We start from the raw sequence: 19,099 nt of genomic DNA on the forward strand, positions 1-19,099 counted from the left end.
TGTGTGTGCCTGTGCGTGTGTTCGTTTTGATTCAGTTTGGCCTGTGTTTGTGATGGAGAATTCTTATTCTGGTCTGGAAAAAAGGAAAAAGTTTGGAAACTGTTTGGTCAGGTCTGTAGGAACCTTGTCATTCAACGGGGGGTGGGAGGGGGAGGGGGAGACAGTAGTCACTTGCTAGTTTTGGATAATGAGATGGGGTTGAGCACCGTGTCACCTGTGTGGTTTTCATGTTGCAGCCTCTGTACCATCAGCCGTCTGACACACAAGTGTATCGGGAGAACAAGCGCACGTGAGTAGAGAATTGTGTACTGCCTGTATGGAGAAAGTGTGTGAGAAAGATCTGTGGGTGGTGAAGTAAGACTGGCTTTGATACGCAGTGTTGACGGGCGCCATAGCCGAATGGTTAAAGCGTTGGACTTTTGATCTGAGGGTCCCGGGTTCGAATCATGGTGACGGCGCCTGGTGGGTAAAGGGTGGAGATTTTTACGATCTCCCAGGTCAACATATGTGCAGACCTGCTGGTGCCTGAACCCCCTTCGTGTGCATACGCAAGCATAAGATCAAATACGCTTGTTAAAGATCCTGTAATCCATGTCAGCGTTTGGTGGGTTATGGAAACAAGAACATACCCAGCATGCACACCCCCGAAAGCGGAGTATGGCTGCCTACATGGCGGGGTAAAAACGGTCATACACGTAAAAAGCCCACTCGTGTATATACGAGTGAACGTGGGAGTTGAAGCCCACGAACGCAGAAGAAGAAGAAGAAGAAGAAGATACGCAGTGTCAATGCTTCTGACCATGTGTCCTTCAGGGAGTGCTTTGTCTGCACTGCCCACTATTATTTATTTGTTTGTATTATTACGTGTGTTGTACACACACACATTGGAGGACTCTGGTGGAGCAGTTCTGCTCTGTGGCACCCAAGTCACTCTGCACAGAGTCAAAGAAGTGGAAAAATAGGGTGTACATATAAATATACATGCATGCTCACAAGCACATCATAATTTATTACATCACCTTACACCACGTCAGTGTCATGCCACACCACCACACTCGCCATAAAGATGTGAATTTGCTGTGTTTATTAATCATCATGATTTTTTGAAATATTACTAAATCAAGTTTTTTCCTTTTTGTTTTTTCAGGCATCAAGAGTTCCGTAAACGACTCATTATGCACCTAAAACGCAGGCATCAGGCTCGTCGTATTCGGGTAAGACATTTTATTTAAATATGTTGAATTATGTGTGTACATTGTGCTTTGTGTGTGTGTGTGTGTGTGTGTGTGTGTGTGTGTGAGTGTGTGTGTGTGTGTGTGTGAATGAAAGAGAGAGAGAAAATGAGAGTTGAGAGAAAGAGAGAGAGATTGACTGCACTGATTTGCGAGTCTGAGGGAAGTTGCAAGGTTCATGGTTATTTCCTTCGGCAAACAGTGTGGCCCTGTGTGCATGTCATTCTTGATAAATACATGGGCAAGAGGTCACATGGGTGTGTGTATACTTTTCTCTTGCATGCAGTTGTACCCATCGTTTGAGCTGTGCACATACATGCTGATAATTGCACGCATAAGTGTCCACATTTCCCCTTCAGATTGCCCACATGAAGAGTTGTTTTTTTGTTTTTGTTTTTTTTAAATTTATTCCCAGTCTCCTCGGTTTTTGTTCATCTCTTTGATTTGCTTTGCTTCCTCTGTGCAATTTTCTTTTCTTTCTGTTTGTATGAACTCTTTTTCACCTTTACACCCATTCATCCTGGTTTTATCCCCCACATTCAAAACCCAAAATGAAAAAAACATTTCTTCTTTTTTTTTCTTTTTTTTTTCTTTTCTTATTAGCATAGGTATTTCTTTACTTCACACTCACTCATTCCTTCGACTGCTGGGGTCGTTGGGGGGACATGAGGAAGATGTCATAGCTCGCCACGCCGTTCTGTTGGCAGCTGTCGTGAGGAGATCTGGCATCGTCATTTTGGTCCATTCCTGATTTTTTTTCTTTTCTTATTAGCATAGGTATTTCTTTACTTAACCAGACATTAAAAAAAAAAGATAAAAGGAACGGGATGAGGGTGGAAACAGACAGGAGTCAGTGTGGGGAGAAATGATTTTGCAGCTTGTTTCATTAACATTTTTATCCATCCATGTCGGAGTAAACAGGCTTTTTAAGAAGTCAAAAAACAGAAAGAGGTACACAAGAAGTATCTTGCTGGAAGGGGTTGTGTAAGATATCCACAGGAGATGGTGTTTGGAAGCTTATTGGTGACAAAACCCTTCGCGATTCCCCCCCCCCCCTTTTTTTTTTTTTTTTTTTTTTTAAACTTTTTTCTTTTCTCACCTATGAATATTGTTTACCTGTTCCAGTCTATGTAAATTTTTATGCTCTTTCGCTTCGAGTGATATTAAACATGTAATGTGTGCGTAGGGTCAGACTTGGGGAGAGGGAGGGGGGCATGGCGTGTGTGTGTGTGCGCGTGTGTTTGCGGAAAATTTTGTATGTATCCAGGTACATGAATGCATGTACATGCCAGTGCATGTATGAGGAGGACAGTGCTGGTTGGTGTTGAAGCAGTTTGAAGTGGATTGCACCCGTATTGATTTTTTTGTTGAGCACAAAGTTCATACTTTTGTTTGAGTAAACAGACTTGAGGCGTGTACACACAGCTTAACATTCTGATGTGGCTGGCTGGCTGGCTGGCTGGCTGTACGTTTGTCTCTGTGGCTGCCCATGATGACTCAGTTTGTGGGCTAACTGTGTCATTCACACACACACACACACACACACACAAACGCGCGCACACACACACACACACACGTTTTCAGGTATTGGACAACAATCCCATTGTCTTGGTAGCCTTGCTTTTAGTGCAACCCTCTCTGACCCCCCCTACCCCCCTGTTCCCCCCCTTTCCCATCCCCCTTCATCCCCTTTACCTCATCATCACCCTCAAACCACAGAGTTCATGTTGTAGTGGTGAAGGTCTGAAGTTGTGGGGTTTGATTTATTATGTTTGAGTCACTAAGAACGCATCTGGTGTGATGCACTGTCTGACCTCACAGCACCAGGTGGCAGACAGACAGCTGCATGTCACCATGATCTTGCCCCCACCCCCCACCCCCCACCCCCATCCTTTCCCTCCACCACCCCCTACCTCCTCCTTAACTTCCCCACATTCCCTGTCCTGACAGCCACCAAATGCCCAGATAGGGGTCCCCTCCCCATCCTTACCCCCCCAGCACAGTCGCCCCCCACACACCTCTTCCGCCATCCAGGTGTCCCCAGGACAGATTTTTTTTTTTTTTTTTGTGGCTATTTCCCATCCCCCCATTCTTCCTTACTTCCTCCCTCCTTCCTTCCTTCCCACTGCCTGGGCCTGGCTGACTGACTGACTGAAGGCTTGCCTTGTGTGTCGTCATCATCTGGGTTCATTTCCTGCAGTGCAGAGAGAGAGCAAGAGCGAGAGAGAGAGAGAGAGAGAGAGAGCAAGCGAGTGGGTGAACTGCGTTTGAGGAAGTGCAGGCATGTGATATAGTTGCCTTGCCCCCTGTCCCAGTTTTTGTCCTTGTTTTTTCTTTTTTTTTTTTTTCTCCATTGTTGTTGTTGTGGGGAAAGGGTGTGCAAGAGCTGCTGACCTGTGGCAGGAGTAGGTGAAGGATGGGTGGAGTGGGGGGGTGGGGGTGGGGGTCTGGAGGGGGGGGAACTGAGGGAGTGAAGGCCAGGGGTGGAGGTTAGTGGTGGGGGTGGGGGTGAAAAGCAGGCTGTTGCTCTGACTGTAATGATAAAGGTTTTCATTTGTGTGTGTGTGTGTTGGGGGGAGGGGAGTTGTTGACAGCATTCTGTTTTGTTGCCCATTGTCACATCTTATTCTGTTTCATTGCTTTTGTGTGTTTGTGAGGGTTGGGGGGGGGGGGGGGGGGGGGAGAGAGAGAGAGAGAGAGAGAGAGAGAGAGAGAGCAAAGCCTAACTGAATGCCATCGGAAACTAATGATGAGCACCTGAAGGCAGTTCTCACTGGGCTCTACCCAGGTTAGCAGCCTGCTATGCAAATGACTGTAAAGCGTTTATAACATGGTGTCTGATACTGTATATGAAGAAATAAATGAAAAAAAGGTTACACCGTTAAGAGTGCTGTTCTGTTCAAAGCAGGACTTGCCACACATAACATCAGTGTGAATGTTACCTCTCATGGACATATACACATTGTTACTCACCAGCATGCACATATATGCACAGAACACACTCAGCATGCGCATGTACATGCACAGAACATGTAAACACACACAGTTTTACGTAGTCTTTCCACCAGCTATAATGTTTTTTTCCTTTGTGTGTGTGTGTGTGCTTGCAGGAACGGTACCTGACTGACCGCTACGATCAGTTGATGCAGAGATGGCTGAAGAAGATGGAGAAGATAGAAAACAGTGCCAAACGCAAGTGGGTTGAGCAACCTTTTTTTATGTGTTCTTTTTATTATAATTTTTGACTCACTTGTGTAAACAAAGTAAGTCTATGTTTTAACCTGGTGCTTGGTTGTCTGTGTGTGTGCGTGTGTGTCCGTGGTAAACTTTAACACTGACATTTTCTCTGCAAATACTTTGTCAGTTGACACCAAATTAGGCATAAAAATAGGAAAAATTCAGTTCTTTCCAGTCATCTTGTTTAAAACAATATTGCACCTCTGGGATGGGCACAAAAAAATTAAAAAAAGAAGCTGAATTATATGCAAACTGCATTTACTGCTATATTTATATTTTTTGTATTCTCTAAACTTGGCACTTTGACCTCTTATTCTGACACAACAACAAGAGGAGTCATTATTATCATTTTTTTGTTCAAACAGCAACTTCTTTTGCTAAGCATGGAATTTTTATTTATTTTGCAAACGTTTTGGTGCAGATAGTAAAAAAGGGAATTACTCTGTAATTAATGCTAGGGGACTTAATTTATCACAAGTGAGTCTTGAAGGCCTTGCCTCTCTTGTTTTATTTTAATATCTGTGGAGAAGATTGCTTTGTGAAACTCCCCGATCTATGTGTAAATGTGTTCCTGTTTTGACTGTATGTTGGGGAGAGAGAGACCGACCGATGAGGTTGGAAGAGGGACTGTGGATTGAATGTTTGTTGTGCTTGTGTTCATGTGCTAGCATACCCGGTGAAACGGGCCAGCTAAGTGTGTCAGGTACAGTTCTTCTGCTTTTTTGTTTCATCATCATGTTTCTTCCTGAGGAAAAGAAAAGAAAAACGCTGCTCTGTGTTGTCATTATTCAGGGTTTCACTTCAGTTTTTACTGGTTCTTTTTTTTTGTGTGTGTGTTATCATCTTGTTTCTTCTTGAAAAAAAAAGTTACTGGTCAGTCAGTCAGTCAATCAGTCAAAAACACTTTATTAATCCACATGGAAATTAAGTTGTGCAATCACAGGCTCGTTGTAAACACTGGCATAAAATCATCATGCGCAACATAAGAAGAAATTAAAACTAGTCAAATAAGAAGTCCCAATAGCTGACAACACACTTACCCCCCCCCCCTCCCCACACACACACACACGCACATACTCAAGTTAAGACAATAGGGTATTGCACAACAATATTAGCAAATGAAAACATCCAACAGAAAAGGGTATAGATTACTAAAAATGACATGCCCGCACGCACGCATGCGTCCACGCACACACACATACGCATGCACATTAAGACATAAGGTATTGTACAACAATACATAAATAAAAACATCAAGGAATAAATCGTATATATAAGTAAAATGCACACACACACACACACACACACACACACACACTTGTTCTCACTTGATGGGTCAGTGTTTGTCATCATCCAGTGACCCATTTTGAAATGTTACTGTGGACTCTGTTGCATGTTTCCTTTGTCGGGTACTTTTGAAAGGACGAGTCTGCCACTGGAAACTTCAAGACTTCATGACATTGCCTTTTTCAAGACTTCATGAACGTACCTTTTTGGTTTTTTCAGACAAAAGGATGCACGCAATCGGGAGTACTTTGAAAAGATCTTCCCTGAAATAAAGAAAAGCCGAGAAGTTCAGGAACGCTTTGCAAGGTACTGTATATGCCTTATGATTGTGTGGTTGGGCATGTTGTCTTATGCCCTCTTGTCTGTTGCTGCGTAATCATTTCTTCTGCCGTAGCTTTGGTACGGGAGAGCTTTTTCTTTCGCTGTGTAGATTATTTAGTGTATTTGTTACTTTTGTTTTAATGTTTTTGTACAATTTTAGGAAGAAAAGAGCTTTGCAGAAAAAAAAAAAAAATTGAAAATACTTGTGCTTTGATTTGTCTCTGCACAAGATTCAGCGCTATAAGAATAATGATATTAATGATAGTGATAATAATAATGTTGTTATTATTATGATGATTATTATCATTATGATTACATATGACAGCTCCGTGTATGTTCTCACTTGATGGGTAGATGTTTGCTTCCCTGCAGCAAAGTCAACGCTCGCAGTTCCACTGGCCCCGCCTATGCTCGCAGTGAGGCGGAGTTCGAGCAGATCATGGATGGACTGCATGAGCAGGAGGTGAGAGAGAGGGGTGGGGGTGGGGGGGGGGGACACACACACACACACACACACACACACAGTGGAACCTGCATGCACACACACACACACACACACTCACACTCACGCTCACACTCACTTACTCACTCACTCACTCACAAACACACACACACGCACACACGCACGCACACACACATACACACACACGCACAGACACACACACATACACGCTGACACACACACACACACACACACACTCACTCACTCACTCACTCACTCACTCTTTGTGTCACTTGATGTGTAGATAATTGAGAATGGATGCTTGAAGAGTTTCTGTAACTGACAATTTTTTGGTACAGGTGTATGTTTTTTGTTGTTTTTTTTTGGGTGGAGGTTTGGGGGGTGGGAGGGGGGTGGAGGGTGAGGGTGTCGGGGGGGGGGGGGGGGGGGGGGGGGGAGATAGTACAGGTGTGCACTATCCCGTCCCCTGCACCTCCCCCTCCCATCCCCCCCCCCCAGTATTCCTTGTGACCCTGGTGCACTTGGTATAATAAAGATGTATTCTATCTATATCTATTCTTTTCAGTTTATTCTGTTCTATTCAGTTTATTCTGTTCTGTCTTTCTTGTTTATTTGATTCTGTTCCATTCCATTCTATTCTGTCCTTTTCCATTCCATTCTATTTGATCCTATTTTATTCTGTTAAAGAAAAAAAAAAAGAAAAAAAAAAAAGTGTTGATGAACCTGAAACGGTTTTCCGCAGGAGGAAGACAAGAAGATGCGGATGCTGGCGGTGATTCCCCCCATGATGCTGGACGCCAGGCAGCGCAGCATGCGCTTCCTGAACAACAACGGGCTGGTTGAAGACCCCATGGCGGCCCACAAGGAGAAGCTGAACTCAGTGCGCTGGACCGACCACGAGAAACGGGTGTTCAAGGAGAAGTACCTTCAGCACCCCAAGAACTTTGCTGCCATCGCCTCTTACCTACCTCAGAAGGTGAGCGGTTTTTGTTTGATTTTTTTTTTCTCCCCAACATTTTTTTTTTTTTTATTCAGACAAAGGTTTTCGGATACAAAATGTGTATACTTTGTTGCATTGGAAGGTACAGGGGTAAAGACGTGATGATGTTCTGAATACTGACAAGTCCACAGCAACATAATGTAAGCAGAACAACGGCACATTCAGTAACATAATTTAATGTGAGCGTTTTTTAATGTTGTTGAGGTGGGGGTTGGGGGTGGGGGGCGTTTGTGTGGGTGGGGGTGGGATAGTTGGTATATGTATGTGTGTGTGTGTGTCTTTGTGTGTGTGTGTGTTTTGTTACACATGTGTATGTGTGTGTGTGTGTTGGTGTTGTTGTTTGTGTTATGTTGTTGTGTGTGTGTTGTGTTGTGTTGTGTGGTGTGTGTGTGTGTGTGTGTGTGTGTGTGTTGTTGTTGTTGTTTGTGTTATGTTGTTGTGTGTGTGTTGTGTTGTGTTGTGTTGTGTGTGTGTGTGTGTGTGTGTGTGTGGAGGGTATAAGAGAGGAGGGAAGAGCATGATTGTGTATGTGTCTGTTCTGTGTTGTTTACATGACAGTTTGAGTTACTTAAGATTTTATTTATTTGTATACACATGAACGTTATGCATGTGTATGTGTGTATGCTTATGTGTCTGGGTGTGTTCACGTTTGTACAAATATATGTTCGTGCTTGTGCCTTGATTACATTTTAAAAACGAGCAAAAACTAACCGCGTTTTATTACACATATTATACCATGACCCACTGGTGCAGACTCCGGCAGGGTTTAAATGCATTTAGTTGAGATATCAGAATGGGGGAAAAAATACACTCCATGCACATTTATTATGAAATAATATTTAAAATGAGAAAGGAAAGGAAAGGAAGCTTGTGATTACCAGCTGACAGTGACGGTGGAGGTGTGGACAATGTGTGTGTGTGCAGAACGTAGCGGAGTGTATCCAGTTCTACTACCTCAGCAAGAAGGGCGAGAACTACAAACAACTTCTTAGGAAGCAGAACATGAAGAGAAACAAGAAAGCTCTGCAGAAGTCTCAGGTAAGAAATAATACTTTTTTTTTTTTTTTTCCACTTCTTCTCTGGTTAGAAAATACATACAGTGATGGAAATTACAACCGTTTTTTTATCCTGTGTTGTTAGTGTTGGCTGCTGTGTCAAGCATTTGCAAGTGTCTGTGATGTTGCTGAATAAAGTCACCAGCTGATTTTTTTTTTTTTTTTTTTTCAATTCCAGCGTGCGTGATAAGTTGAAGTCAGTCACAACATATCAGCCGTATGTGTTCTGAGAACAATAGCAGTGCATGGTCTTTTGCTTAGGGACAGGGAGGGTGTGGAGGGTGGGGGGGTGCAGGGTGGGGGGCTTAAGCAATTTTTGAGTCTGATGAACCGAGGAATAGCGAATAGTGCGTATGTTCGTTTTTGGCATCAAGGCTTCTTTTCCTTTTCTCATACTTCGGAATGTGTTTTTGCAAGATCACCTCAGAAGTAGTTTGATTCACACAGCCGGTCCTCTCAAGAACAAACCAAGTGTGTGCCACATGTGATTCTGACGGTCACTGTGTGACAAGTCGTAGAGATTTTACCTGGAAAATACAACACTGCTTGTTTAACAGGTGGATGAGTCGTCAAACCACATGAAAGAAAACCATTACAGTCTTCTTCTCAGGATTGATAAACCTGGTCAGTTTGACTGATAATTATGCAAAGACTAGTAAGAGGACTGTAACCAAACTGTCAAAAAGGGTGCTTCGAACTTCTTGAAAAATATGAAGGGGGAAAAAAAAAGGGCATGCACACTTTTAGGGGTAGTGATTGGATTTGAGTGTTGATGCCTTTGATGACATGAACAGCTGACAGAGCTTTGTCTTGTTTGTCAGTGATCTTGACATCTGTCAACAGTCATTGCCAGCAGTGGAAGAGTTTGCACAGAACCAAAAGAAAACGGCACATCTCATGTCGACAGACTAGTTGTTTTATTGATGTCAGGTCCATCAACAGTCATTGCCAGCAGTGGAAGAGTTTGCACGGAAGCAAAAGAAAACGGCACATCTCATGTCGACAGACTAGTTGTTTTATTGATGTCAGGTCCATCAACAGTCATTGCCAGCAGTAGAAGAGTTTGCACGGAACCAAAAGAAAATGGCACATCTCATGTCGACAGACTAGTTGTTTTATTGATGTCAGGTCCGTCAACAGTCATTGCCAGCAGTGGAAGAGTTTGCACGGAAGCAAAAGAAAACGGCACATCTCATGTCGACAGACTAGTTGTTTTATTGATGTCAGGTCCATCAACAGTCATTGCCAGCAGTGGAAGAGTTTGCACGGAACCAAAAGAAAACGGCACATCTCATGTTGACAGACTAGTTGTTTTATTGATGTCAGGTCCGTCAACAGTCATTGCCAGCAGTGGAAGAGTTTGCACGGAACCAAAAGAAAACGGCACATCTCATGTTGACAGACTAGTTGTTTTATTGATGTCAGGTCTGTCAACAGTCATTGCCAGCAGTGGAAGAGTTTGCACAGAACCAAAAGAAAACGGCACATCTCATGTCGACAGACTAGTTGTTTTATTGATGTCAGGTCTGTCAACAGTCATTGCCAGCAGTGGAAGAGTTTGCACAGAACCAAAAGAAAACGGCACATCTCATGTCGATAGACTTGTTGTTTTATTGATATCAGGATGCTAATGCGATGTCAACGTGATGTGAACACTAATTGGGCAGTCAGTCTCTCAGTGCAAAATGATAGGACAAATAAAAGGAAAAAGAAGGAAAAAAGAGGAATGGAAAAAGTTCTCCACATGGTCATTCATTGTATGTGATTAGGACATAGGTATCTGCTGTCAGAAACTGGAAAGTTGATGTTTACACATCATTGCAGAAAGATGTTTTCGATTGTGTGGTTTTGAGAGAGAAGTGTGAGTGTGTCTGTGTGCTTAAAAGAGATTCAGTTGCCTGTGTGGTTTTGAGAGAGAAGTGTGTGTGTTTGTGTCTTTGTGCTTAAAAGAGATTCAGTTGCCTGTGTGGTTTTGAGAGAGAAGTGTGTGTGTGTGTGTGTCTGTGTGCTTAAAAGAGATTCAGTTGCCTGTGTGGTTTTGAGAGGGAAGTGTGTGTGTGTGTGTGTGTCTGTGCTTAAAAGAGATTCAGTTGCCTGTGTGGTTTAAGAGAGAAGTGTGTGTACGTGTGTCTGTGTGCTTAAAAGAGATTCAGTTGCCTGTGTGGTTTTGAGAGGGAAGTGTGTGTGTGTGTGTCTGTGTGCTTAAAAGAGATTCAGTTGCCTGTGTGGTTTTGAGAGAGAAGTGTGTGTGTGTCTGTGCTTAAAAGAGATTCATTTGCTTTTGTGGTTTAAGAGAGAAGTGTGTGTGTGTCTGCGTGCTTAAAAGAGATTCAGTTGCTTTTGTGGTTTAAGAAAGAAGTGTGTGTGTTTGTGTCTGTGTGCTTAAAAGAGATTCATTTGCCAGTGTGGTTTAAGAGAGAAGTGTGTGTGTGTCTGTGTGCTTAAAAGAGATTCATTTGCTTTTGTGGGTTAAGAAAGAAGTGTTTGTGTCTGTGTGCTTAAAAGAGATTCAGTTGCCTGTGTGGTTTAAGAGAGAAGTGTGTGTGTGTGTGTGTGTGCTTAGAAGAGATTCAGTTGCCTGTGTGGTTTAAGAGAGAAGTGTGTGTGTGTGTGTGTTTGTGTGCTTAAAAGAGATTCATTTGCCTTGAGGTGTTCTATGAATTGTTTTTTCTTCCTTTTGTAACTAGTTTGTACAGCATATGTCAAAGTTTGTCAGTTCTGACTCAGAAATGATATGCAAGAATTTGGCAATTGATTTCCTGGCACCCTTGTTTTCAATACCAGTCGGTTACTGTTTCAAGGTGACATTACTTCCTTTGGTTCATAGGTTTGGCTCACGGAACAGAATAATGTGAATTGAGTGTGATTGGTTTGTTCATTGTACTTGCTGAAATATAGTTGGAAGTGAAACGCCTCTCTCTTTTTTTCTTTTTTTAAAAATAATTTTCATTATTTTTTTTTTGGTTACATCCGTTTGTTGCAACTTCGGCGTTCACCTTTGTGTGAGTGGAATTGTACATGCATGTCTGTTTTTTCTCCCCATATGTCAGACAGCTATACAGTAGTATGGGGTTGGTGTGTGTGCATATACATTTGTGTTTCCACAACCCACAGAATGCAGAAAGGGGATGACAGGATCTTGTTATGAGATGCTTTCCCGATCGTCTGCATGTGTGTCCACATGAAAGAGAGTAAGACACTAGCACTGTAGCAGGTCTGCACGTGTGTGGATCTGGGAGAGTAGACACATCTCCACCTTTTGTCAAGATGGATCTCGTCTTGATTTGAACTGGTCTTGTGCCTGTCACTTTGAAGTGATGGTGACTATTTTTTCTGTTTCTGGACTGAACTTCACTCTGTTCAGCTTTTACAACCAGTCATACACTAAGTTTTAAAATCAGTTCAACATTTTAAAATTTTATTTAGTTAGTTATTTTGATCACGGCTCTTTCCTGGGACACGTTGATTAACTGTGGACGGGTGCCAGAGAGTCCGTGCACAGCTTGTGTTCTGTGGGTGTGTCACAGCGTGTGACAGGGTGTGTTGCTCTAGAATGTCTACTGTCTCTTGAGATACAGAGGTTTTGTTTGGGATAAAAGCATATATCTGAAGTTAAGAAGTATTGAATATTCAGTTGATAAATAAGGATGGTATATTTCTTTTCTTTATTCTTATTATTATCTGAAGCAAGACAGTAGCACACAGTTTCAAGCCTGTGAAACTTTCATGTTTTGTGGCCAGTGTGCAGTCACTGTGGTCAAGGGAAAAAGGCAGTGGAACAGTATATGTGCGCGAGTGTGTGTGTGTGTGTGTGTGTGTGTGTGTGTGTGTGTGTGTGTGTGTGTGTGTGTGCTTGTTTAGGTTATTTTTGTCACGTGTGTGTGTTGTGTGTGTGTGTGTGTGTGTGTGATTGCTCAAACCTGCAATGTGTAGTATTGTCTTGCACATGTATGTGTTGTTTTTTTCATGTGCAGAGGTAGGATTTTATGCACTATTGTATATGTGTTGTTTCATGAACGGCGCTTAGAGCCAATTATAAGGGGAGTTTGTGCCATATGAGTCATATCTATTATTATCTGAACCCTGGGAGTGCCTGAGTTGGTTCCTGGTGAACATGGCTTCCCTGTGTGCAAGTTATCAGCCCTTTTGGAGTGATTCAGATTGAAAGTCACTGTTCTGTTTATTATCAGACATTGGTCATGATAGACTGTGAGTGGATAATACTGATTAAAACATTGTCGTATTTGAGAGGGTGTGGTCCTCGGGATGCCACAGGGCATTGTGGTGTATAGGTTATAGCAAGAAATGTTCATATGTATATATATATATTTGTGTGTGTGTGTGTGTGTGTGTGTGAGACTGAAGTAGATGGTGGTGTAGCACATAGTTGACAATATTGTTAAGTTGTGTTTCAAGACGTGTTGAATATGCCAACCTGTAAATGACATGAGAAATTCGCCTGTTAGATAAAGATGGAGCAAAAGTGGCTGGCCTCAAGTTAAGATTTGTCATTGTGTGGTATCACAAAAAGAAAGGAAAAAAAAAAAGAAGACAGAATGCTCCCTTTGCCAGCAAACCTTGTGAAATGAGTTCCCCCCTTACTGATTCAGTCATAACTGTTTAGAAACGTTTTCAGCAACAACAGCAACAACAACAGCAGCAGCAACAGCAGCAGCAGCAACAGGTGTCAGTGAAGGAGGAGATCAAGGAGGAGACGGTTCCTGTGCTCCCACCTACGTCCTCCACATCCTCTGACATGCCGGCTTCTGGGTGAGCTACTGAGCAAAGTTACTGCTTTCTATGCACTCTGTGTCAGTGTGGTGGTCGTTAACTCTTTCACCGCCAAAGGCAACTTTTTTTTTTTTTTTTTTTTTGCTGCCCCATCATCTGCACCGTTTCAGTGGCATTACTCCCACGCCGCTCATTTAGATTCCCCCATACACGGCCACATCCGGGTTCGTCTGTTGCAGTTCCAGCGTCGGCAGTCCACAGGGAACCATCAATGTTAGGTCGCCAGGAATCCACACACCAGAGGAGACCCTGCACTGCTGCTGAGTCACTTCGGTGGTGTTCAGTGGTGCCTGTTCTGTTTTAACGTACTTAGGACACCACCTACTAAGCCCCCTACTAACGACAATAATGGCTTAGTCGCGGAGCCAGACTGAGTGAGCGTCCCTCCCACAGTGGAGACTGCCACCACGTCCCTCAAACAACAGCCACCCATGAATCTGCCGACACTGACGACATTGACAGGACTCACCTCAAGCACGGAAGTGGAGGGGTATTGAAACTGAGGTCACCATGAGAGCAGGGCATGAAAGGCCACAGACGCCAAAGGCAACTTTGGTTGACTAGACAGTGCACCGCCACAGGCGACTTTTGTCGACATTGAGGGGTCATGTTGATAAGACCATTTTTCACATTCTAACAAAGCTCAACAGCCGCAACCAGTTTCCCACCAGTAGAACAATGACTAACCTTTTGCTCCCTGATCGAATTTGAAGTGAACAAGTCCCATTGTGTTTTGACTTGAACCAAAGCCTGTGACAGAGAGCATCGTTACTGAAATATTTTGGCACTGGGAAGTAGTTTTCTCACAGAAACTTGGCCGTGAAAGAGTTGATTTTAAATTTGGTGTCACGTACTGTACTGTGAAATTGATGCAGTGGCATTGATTGGTTAGTGGACGGGGGGACTTATCACTGAATTGCCGTGAAATTTTGGCCTGGAGGAGCAAACCGACATGGTACAGTTTGTTTGACGAAACTGGGAGTATAATACTAACTCCCCACTGTCTCTCCACTGAAGTGGTTTTTGATTGGGGAAAAAATGTGTGTGTGTGTGTGTGTGTGTGTGTGTGTGGTGTGTGTGTGTGTGGGTGTGTTGTGCATGTGTGTATAAAAATAAGAATGTGCTTAAACTTTATACAGTTATGTGATGGGGAAGATAAATTTTGTATGGAGAAGGAAATTTAGGTGATAGAAACAAAGTAACAGAACAGTATTTACTGTGACTATTGCGTGTGTATGGTTGAGATTAAGTTTGCATCTGCTAGTACTTGCCATCAAAATGTTTTATGGCTTTTATGGATATGTATTGAATGACTGTGATTCTCATTCATTCTTTCATGCAACATACACTACACATGAAAAAAAAAAATCTCCCACTGGAGTATTTTGTATGTAGGATAAGTGGCTGCACTTGAAGCAGTATTATAATCCCAGCTGGGAGCATACTTGATAAGCATGACAGTTAATGGTTGATATGACATAACTGTAAATAGTAAGCATACATGAATAGTGTGACAATTAATGATTAATATGTTATGTTTGTAAACTGTAAGCATATGTAAGAAGCAGGATATATATGGTTATAAGCATATTTAAGGAGCAGGATATTAATGGTTAATATGTTGATTCAACTGTAAACAGTGGGCATATTTAAGAAGCGTGATGATTAAAAGTTAATATTTTGACACAACTGTAAACTGTAAGCATATTTAAGAAGTGCGACAATTGTTAATATGTTGACAAAACTGTAAACTGAAAGCATTTTGATAACCGTGACAGTTAATGGATAATACATTGAGCAACTAAACCATGAGCATGTTTTATCAGTGTGACAGTGATTGTTTTAATATGTGCCAAAAGACAAAATCTGTTTGTGTGATTGAGGAGGAATGTGCACCTGTCCCTTGAAAAAAACCCAGCTCACCACCCCATTGGGTACACACCCGCTTAGTTGTACATGGATTAACTCACTCAGTACGGCCAGTCCTCTCTTCTCCTCTACACAGACCCCTCGGATATCCAGTGGGTGTCTGAATGACCCAGCCTTTAGCTTCCGTCGTCAGAACTGTGTTATTCTTTGTCAACATTCACCTCTTCAGTATAAGAGCGTTCAGCTTGCAATATTTTGATGATGGTAATTGGGGTGAAACGCTGTTAACGTCGTCTCTTTCGCCGTTCGTATGGAGAGAGTTAAGATCTGGTTTTCTTTTCTTTGTTGTCTTCTGTCTGGTTTTTTTTTTTTTTAAATAATTTTTTAATTATTTATAATTGTAGATTAACCCTTTCACTGGCAGTCAATTTAGAGTGCAAAATTCCCTTGTGCTACAAACACAGAGAATATGGTGTCTAATAATAGAGCTGGAGATTCCCCCTGCGATGTGTAGAAAATATGGCCTGTCCTACCACCGAACATAAAGAGCAGTTGGTTTCATGGATAACAGACCCATGATCTGGTCACCCTTCAGTGACATGGGTCCTCTACATAGCTGCTGCATAAATGCGAGCTAGGCAGTGAGAGGGTTAAGATCTGTTTTTTTCTTTTCCTCATTGTTTTTTTTCCCCTAGATCTGCTTGCTGATCTTTTTAAAAATTTTTTTTTTATTAATTAATAAATATTTTGAATAAGTATGAATGAGGTCCATGGACTAAATGGAAGTGTTGCGTGTCAGCAGAGTGAAGAAGGAAGAAGAGAAGGAGAAACCCAGTGAAGGAGGGGAAGACGATGTGTCGGGGACGGCTCCAATGTCCTCGGAAGGTAAGAAACTCCTTCAGAATAGTACAGGGAATTCCCAGAGATGTTATACATAGCACATGTGGTACGGGGGAAAACTTTGAAATTGATTTAGGAATTTCTGCAGGAAATGTTAAGTAAAATGATGAGAAAAGACAACTGTAACACAAACAGGGCCAGTTCTAGGAATATTTTATGAGATAGTCAGTAAAAAAAAAAATGTGTATGTCGTGAAATTAATGCACCAGTGAATGTTTGCTGGTTTGTTTTTTTATTTTTTTTACCTGGTCTGTAAAACAATGACTGATCTGGAAAACTGACTGAATGGTAAAATGATAGTTTCAAAATGAATTTGGTCATGGAGGTTGTGCAGTTTTGCATGCCATTCCCCCCCCCCCCCCCCCCAGGAACTTGAAACTGCTGACTAAAGGAATGAGTGAAGGAGGAAGTTCAAGAAGATGTTTGTTTCGTTGCTCTTTTAAGATACGAAAAATCAACAAGAAGAAGAAAAAAATCCCCCCAAAGCTCCACTTGTTTTGTTTGACACGTTTTGCTCCCTGTTCCCCATTTCACTTTATTGTTCATCATTATTATGGCAGTTTGAAATGTTTGTGTGTGGAGGTGTTTTTTTTTGTGTGTGTGTGTGTGGATATTAAGTGCTAGGTCAATTTCTTAATGGTGGAAAACATGTTCAGTACCTGCACTCGCTTTCCTTAGCAACCTCAGCATTCAGTTGAATGCATTTCCCTTTATTTATTTATTTACATTTTGTGTCTGTGTGTGCATGTCTGTGTCTGTGGGGGTGTGTATGTCTGTGTGGGTGCATGTCTGTATGGGTGTGTGCATGTCTGTGTGGGTGCATACGTGTCTGTGTGGCTGTGTGTCTGTGTGGGTGCATGTCCGTGTCTGTGTGGACACGTGCGTGTCTGTGTGGGCGCATGTCTGTGTCTGTGTGTGGGTGTGTGCGTGCCTCTGTATAGGGGGAGGGGCTCACCAGTGCTGCGTGTGCAAAAACCCCCTGGAGGATTTCAGCCAGAGCCGACCTTTGACCCGGCGGGACTGTGAAGTGTACGGGGTCAGCGAGGCTGACCTCAAGCCGGACATGAGAGTGTGCACCAGCTGCCACTGTCGCTCTGTGCGCCGCCGATACTCACAGTCAGTCATTTGAAGGATTACTGCATTTTAAAGTTTTTTTGTACGATGAATATATACTTTATTCCAGTATTACATTGTATAAAGAACTGAAACACATGTAATGAACAATGGAAAACAAATGATAACAATAGTAAGTAAAAGAGAAAAATACAAAACATTGTCGCTCTGTGCACTGCAGACATTCCCAGTCAGTAATTTGAAGGATTCTCCATTTAAAATTAAAAAAACATTATATATAGTAACGTATACTTTATTCCAGTATTACATTGTACAAAGAACTGAAACACAATAGAAAACAATAACAATAGCAAGAAAAAAGCAACAAAAAAGCATTGTCACTATGTGTGCCGCCGATACTCTGAGGCAGCCATTTGAAGTATTCTCCCTTTTTAAAAATATTTTTTTTATAATAGGTACATACTTTATTCTGGTATTACGTTGTATAAAGAACTGAAACACATATAACGAACAATAGATCGCAAACAATAACAATAGCTAGCAACAAAAAAAAAAACCCCCAAAAATTGTCATTCTGTGTGCTGCTGATACTCCCAATCAGTCATTAAAAGATTCCCTACTTTTTATATTCTTTATAATGAATGTACACTTTATTTCGGTATTGCGCTGTGTAAAGAAACACACATAACGAACAATAAAAAACAATCAGAATAGCAAGAAAAAAACAAAAAACATTGTTGCTCTGTGCTCCACAGATACTCCTAGTCAGTCGTTTGAATTATTCCCTTTTTGAAAATATTTTTTATAATAGATATATACTTTAGTCCAGTATTACATTGTACACAGAACTGGAACACATATAACAAACCATAGAAAACAAAACAGTAACAATAGCAAGAAAAAAACAGCAAAAAAAAACATGGTTGCTCTGTGCGCCACTGATACTCCCAGTCGGTCATTTGAAGGATTTCTTTTCTTTTTTTTTTTAATTCTTTTTTTTAATGATATTTTCTTGTTCAGCTATTAGATTGTAAAAGAACAGAAAGCCATATAACAGATAATAGAAACAAACAACAGCAAGGAAAACAACAATAGAAAATAAACTAAACTCAATATAATGCACAACACTTGCATTAGAAACTGGTCCCAGCCTGTAATGGATGTTCATACGAGTGTGTATCTGAGAGTACATGTGTGAATATCTGAGAGTGTGTGTGTAAATATCTGAGTGCGTGTGTGTTTGCAACCATCTGAGTGTGCATGTGTGAGTGCACCGTGAATATCTGAGAGTGTGTGTGTAAATATCTGAGTGCGTGTGTGTTTGTAACCATCTGAGTGTGCATGTGTGAGTGCACCTTCATACGTGTATGTTTGTTTGCAAGAACAAAGTTGTACTAATACCTGAGGCCTTCAGAACATTATCGTACCACGATAAGACATGAACTTGAAGAAGTCAACAAAAACTGTTATTAATATTTGACTGATAGTGTGAAAACCAATAAAAGCGACTTGCGTCACATTAGATAAGAAGTCAACGTGTAATACGACTGTCCCAAGGATCCAGATATTTGTCCATTCCCTGTTTATCTTTGGTCTAACTTTCCATGAGAGAACAGTTCAAGTCTCATGTTTACCATTTGTTTTTTGGCATTGCAGGCGTGATCGCTGCCCCATACCTACATGCCGCACCCCCAAACGGAAGATGAAGAGGCTCCGCCCTCTGCCTCCCAAGTGGAACGAGCTGCCCATGGAAGTCAAGGAGCCGATCATGAAAGACCTGCGTAAGGCGTTTTCTTTGTCTGTGATCACCAGCTTGGGCCTGTGTGTGAGCTGAGTGAGAGAGAGTGAGTGTGGAGAGTGTGTGTGTGTG

The 19,099-nt window shown here is 42.0% G+C and overlaps 1 protein-coding gene across 11 annotated transcripts in view; it reads left to right on the plus strand.

Annotated features, from left to right (window-relative positions):
* The window catches only part of LOC143288597 (uncharacterized), a 201,240-nt gene that overhangs the window by 141,698 nt on the left and 40,443 nt on the right, over window positions 1–19,099 (plus strand). For 9 of the 11 annotated variants that reach the window (XM_076597231.1, XM_076597224.1, XM_076597226.1 and 6 more), the window contains 11 exons: window positions 237–289; window positions 1,148–1,214; window positions 4,343–4,428; window positions 5,976–6,062; window positions 6,450–6,540; window positions 7,283–7,516; window positions 8,465–8,578; window positions 13,220–13,365; window positions 16,055–16,140; window positions 17,097–17,271; window positions 18,886–19,010. In XM_076597231.1, the coding sequence (XP_076453346.1) occupies window positions 237–289; window positions 1,148–1,214; window positions 4,343–4,428; window positions 5,976–6,062; window positions 6,450–6,540; window positions 7,283–7,516; window positions 8,465–8,578; window positions 13,220–13,365; window positions 16,055–16,140; window positions 17,097–17,271; window positions 18,886–19,010 (1,264 nt within the window). The remainder of the gene's footprint in view (window positions 1–236; window positions 290–1,147; window positions 1,215–4,342; window positions 4,429–5,975; window positions 6,063–6,449; window positions 6,541–7,282; window positions 7,517–8,464; window positions 8,579–13,219; window positions 13,366–16,054; window positions 16,141–17,096; window positions 17,272–18,885; window positions 19,011–19,099) is intronic. The other 2 variants (XM_076597225.1, XM_076597230.1) reach the window with 2 other exon arrangements.

The sequence above is a fragment of the Babylonia areolata genome, chromosome 12 (assembly GCF_041734735.1).
Source record: "Babylonia areolata isolate BAREFJ2019XMU chromosome 12, ASM4173473v1, whole genome shotgun sequence".
Lineage (NCBI taxonomy): Eukaryota > Metazoa > Mollusca > Gastropoda > Neogastropoda > Buccinidae > Babylonia > Babylonia areolata.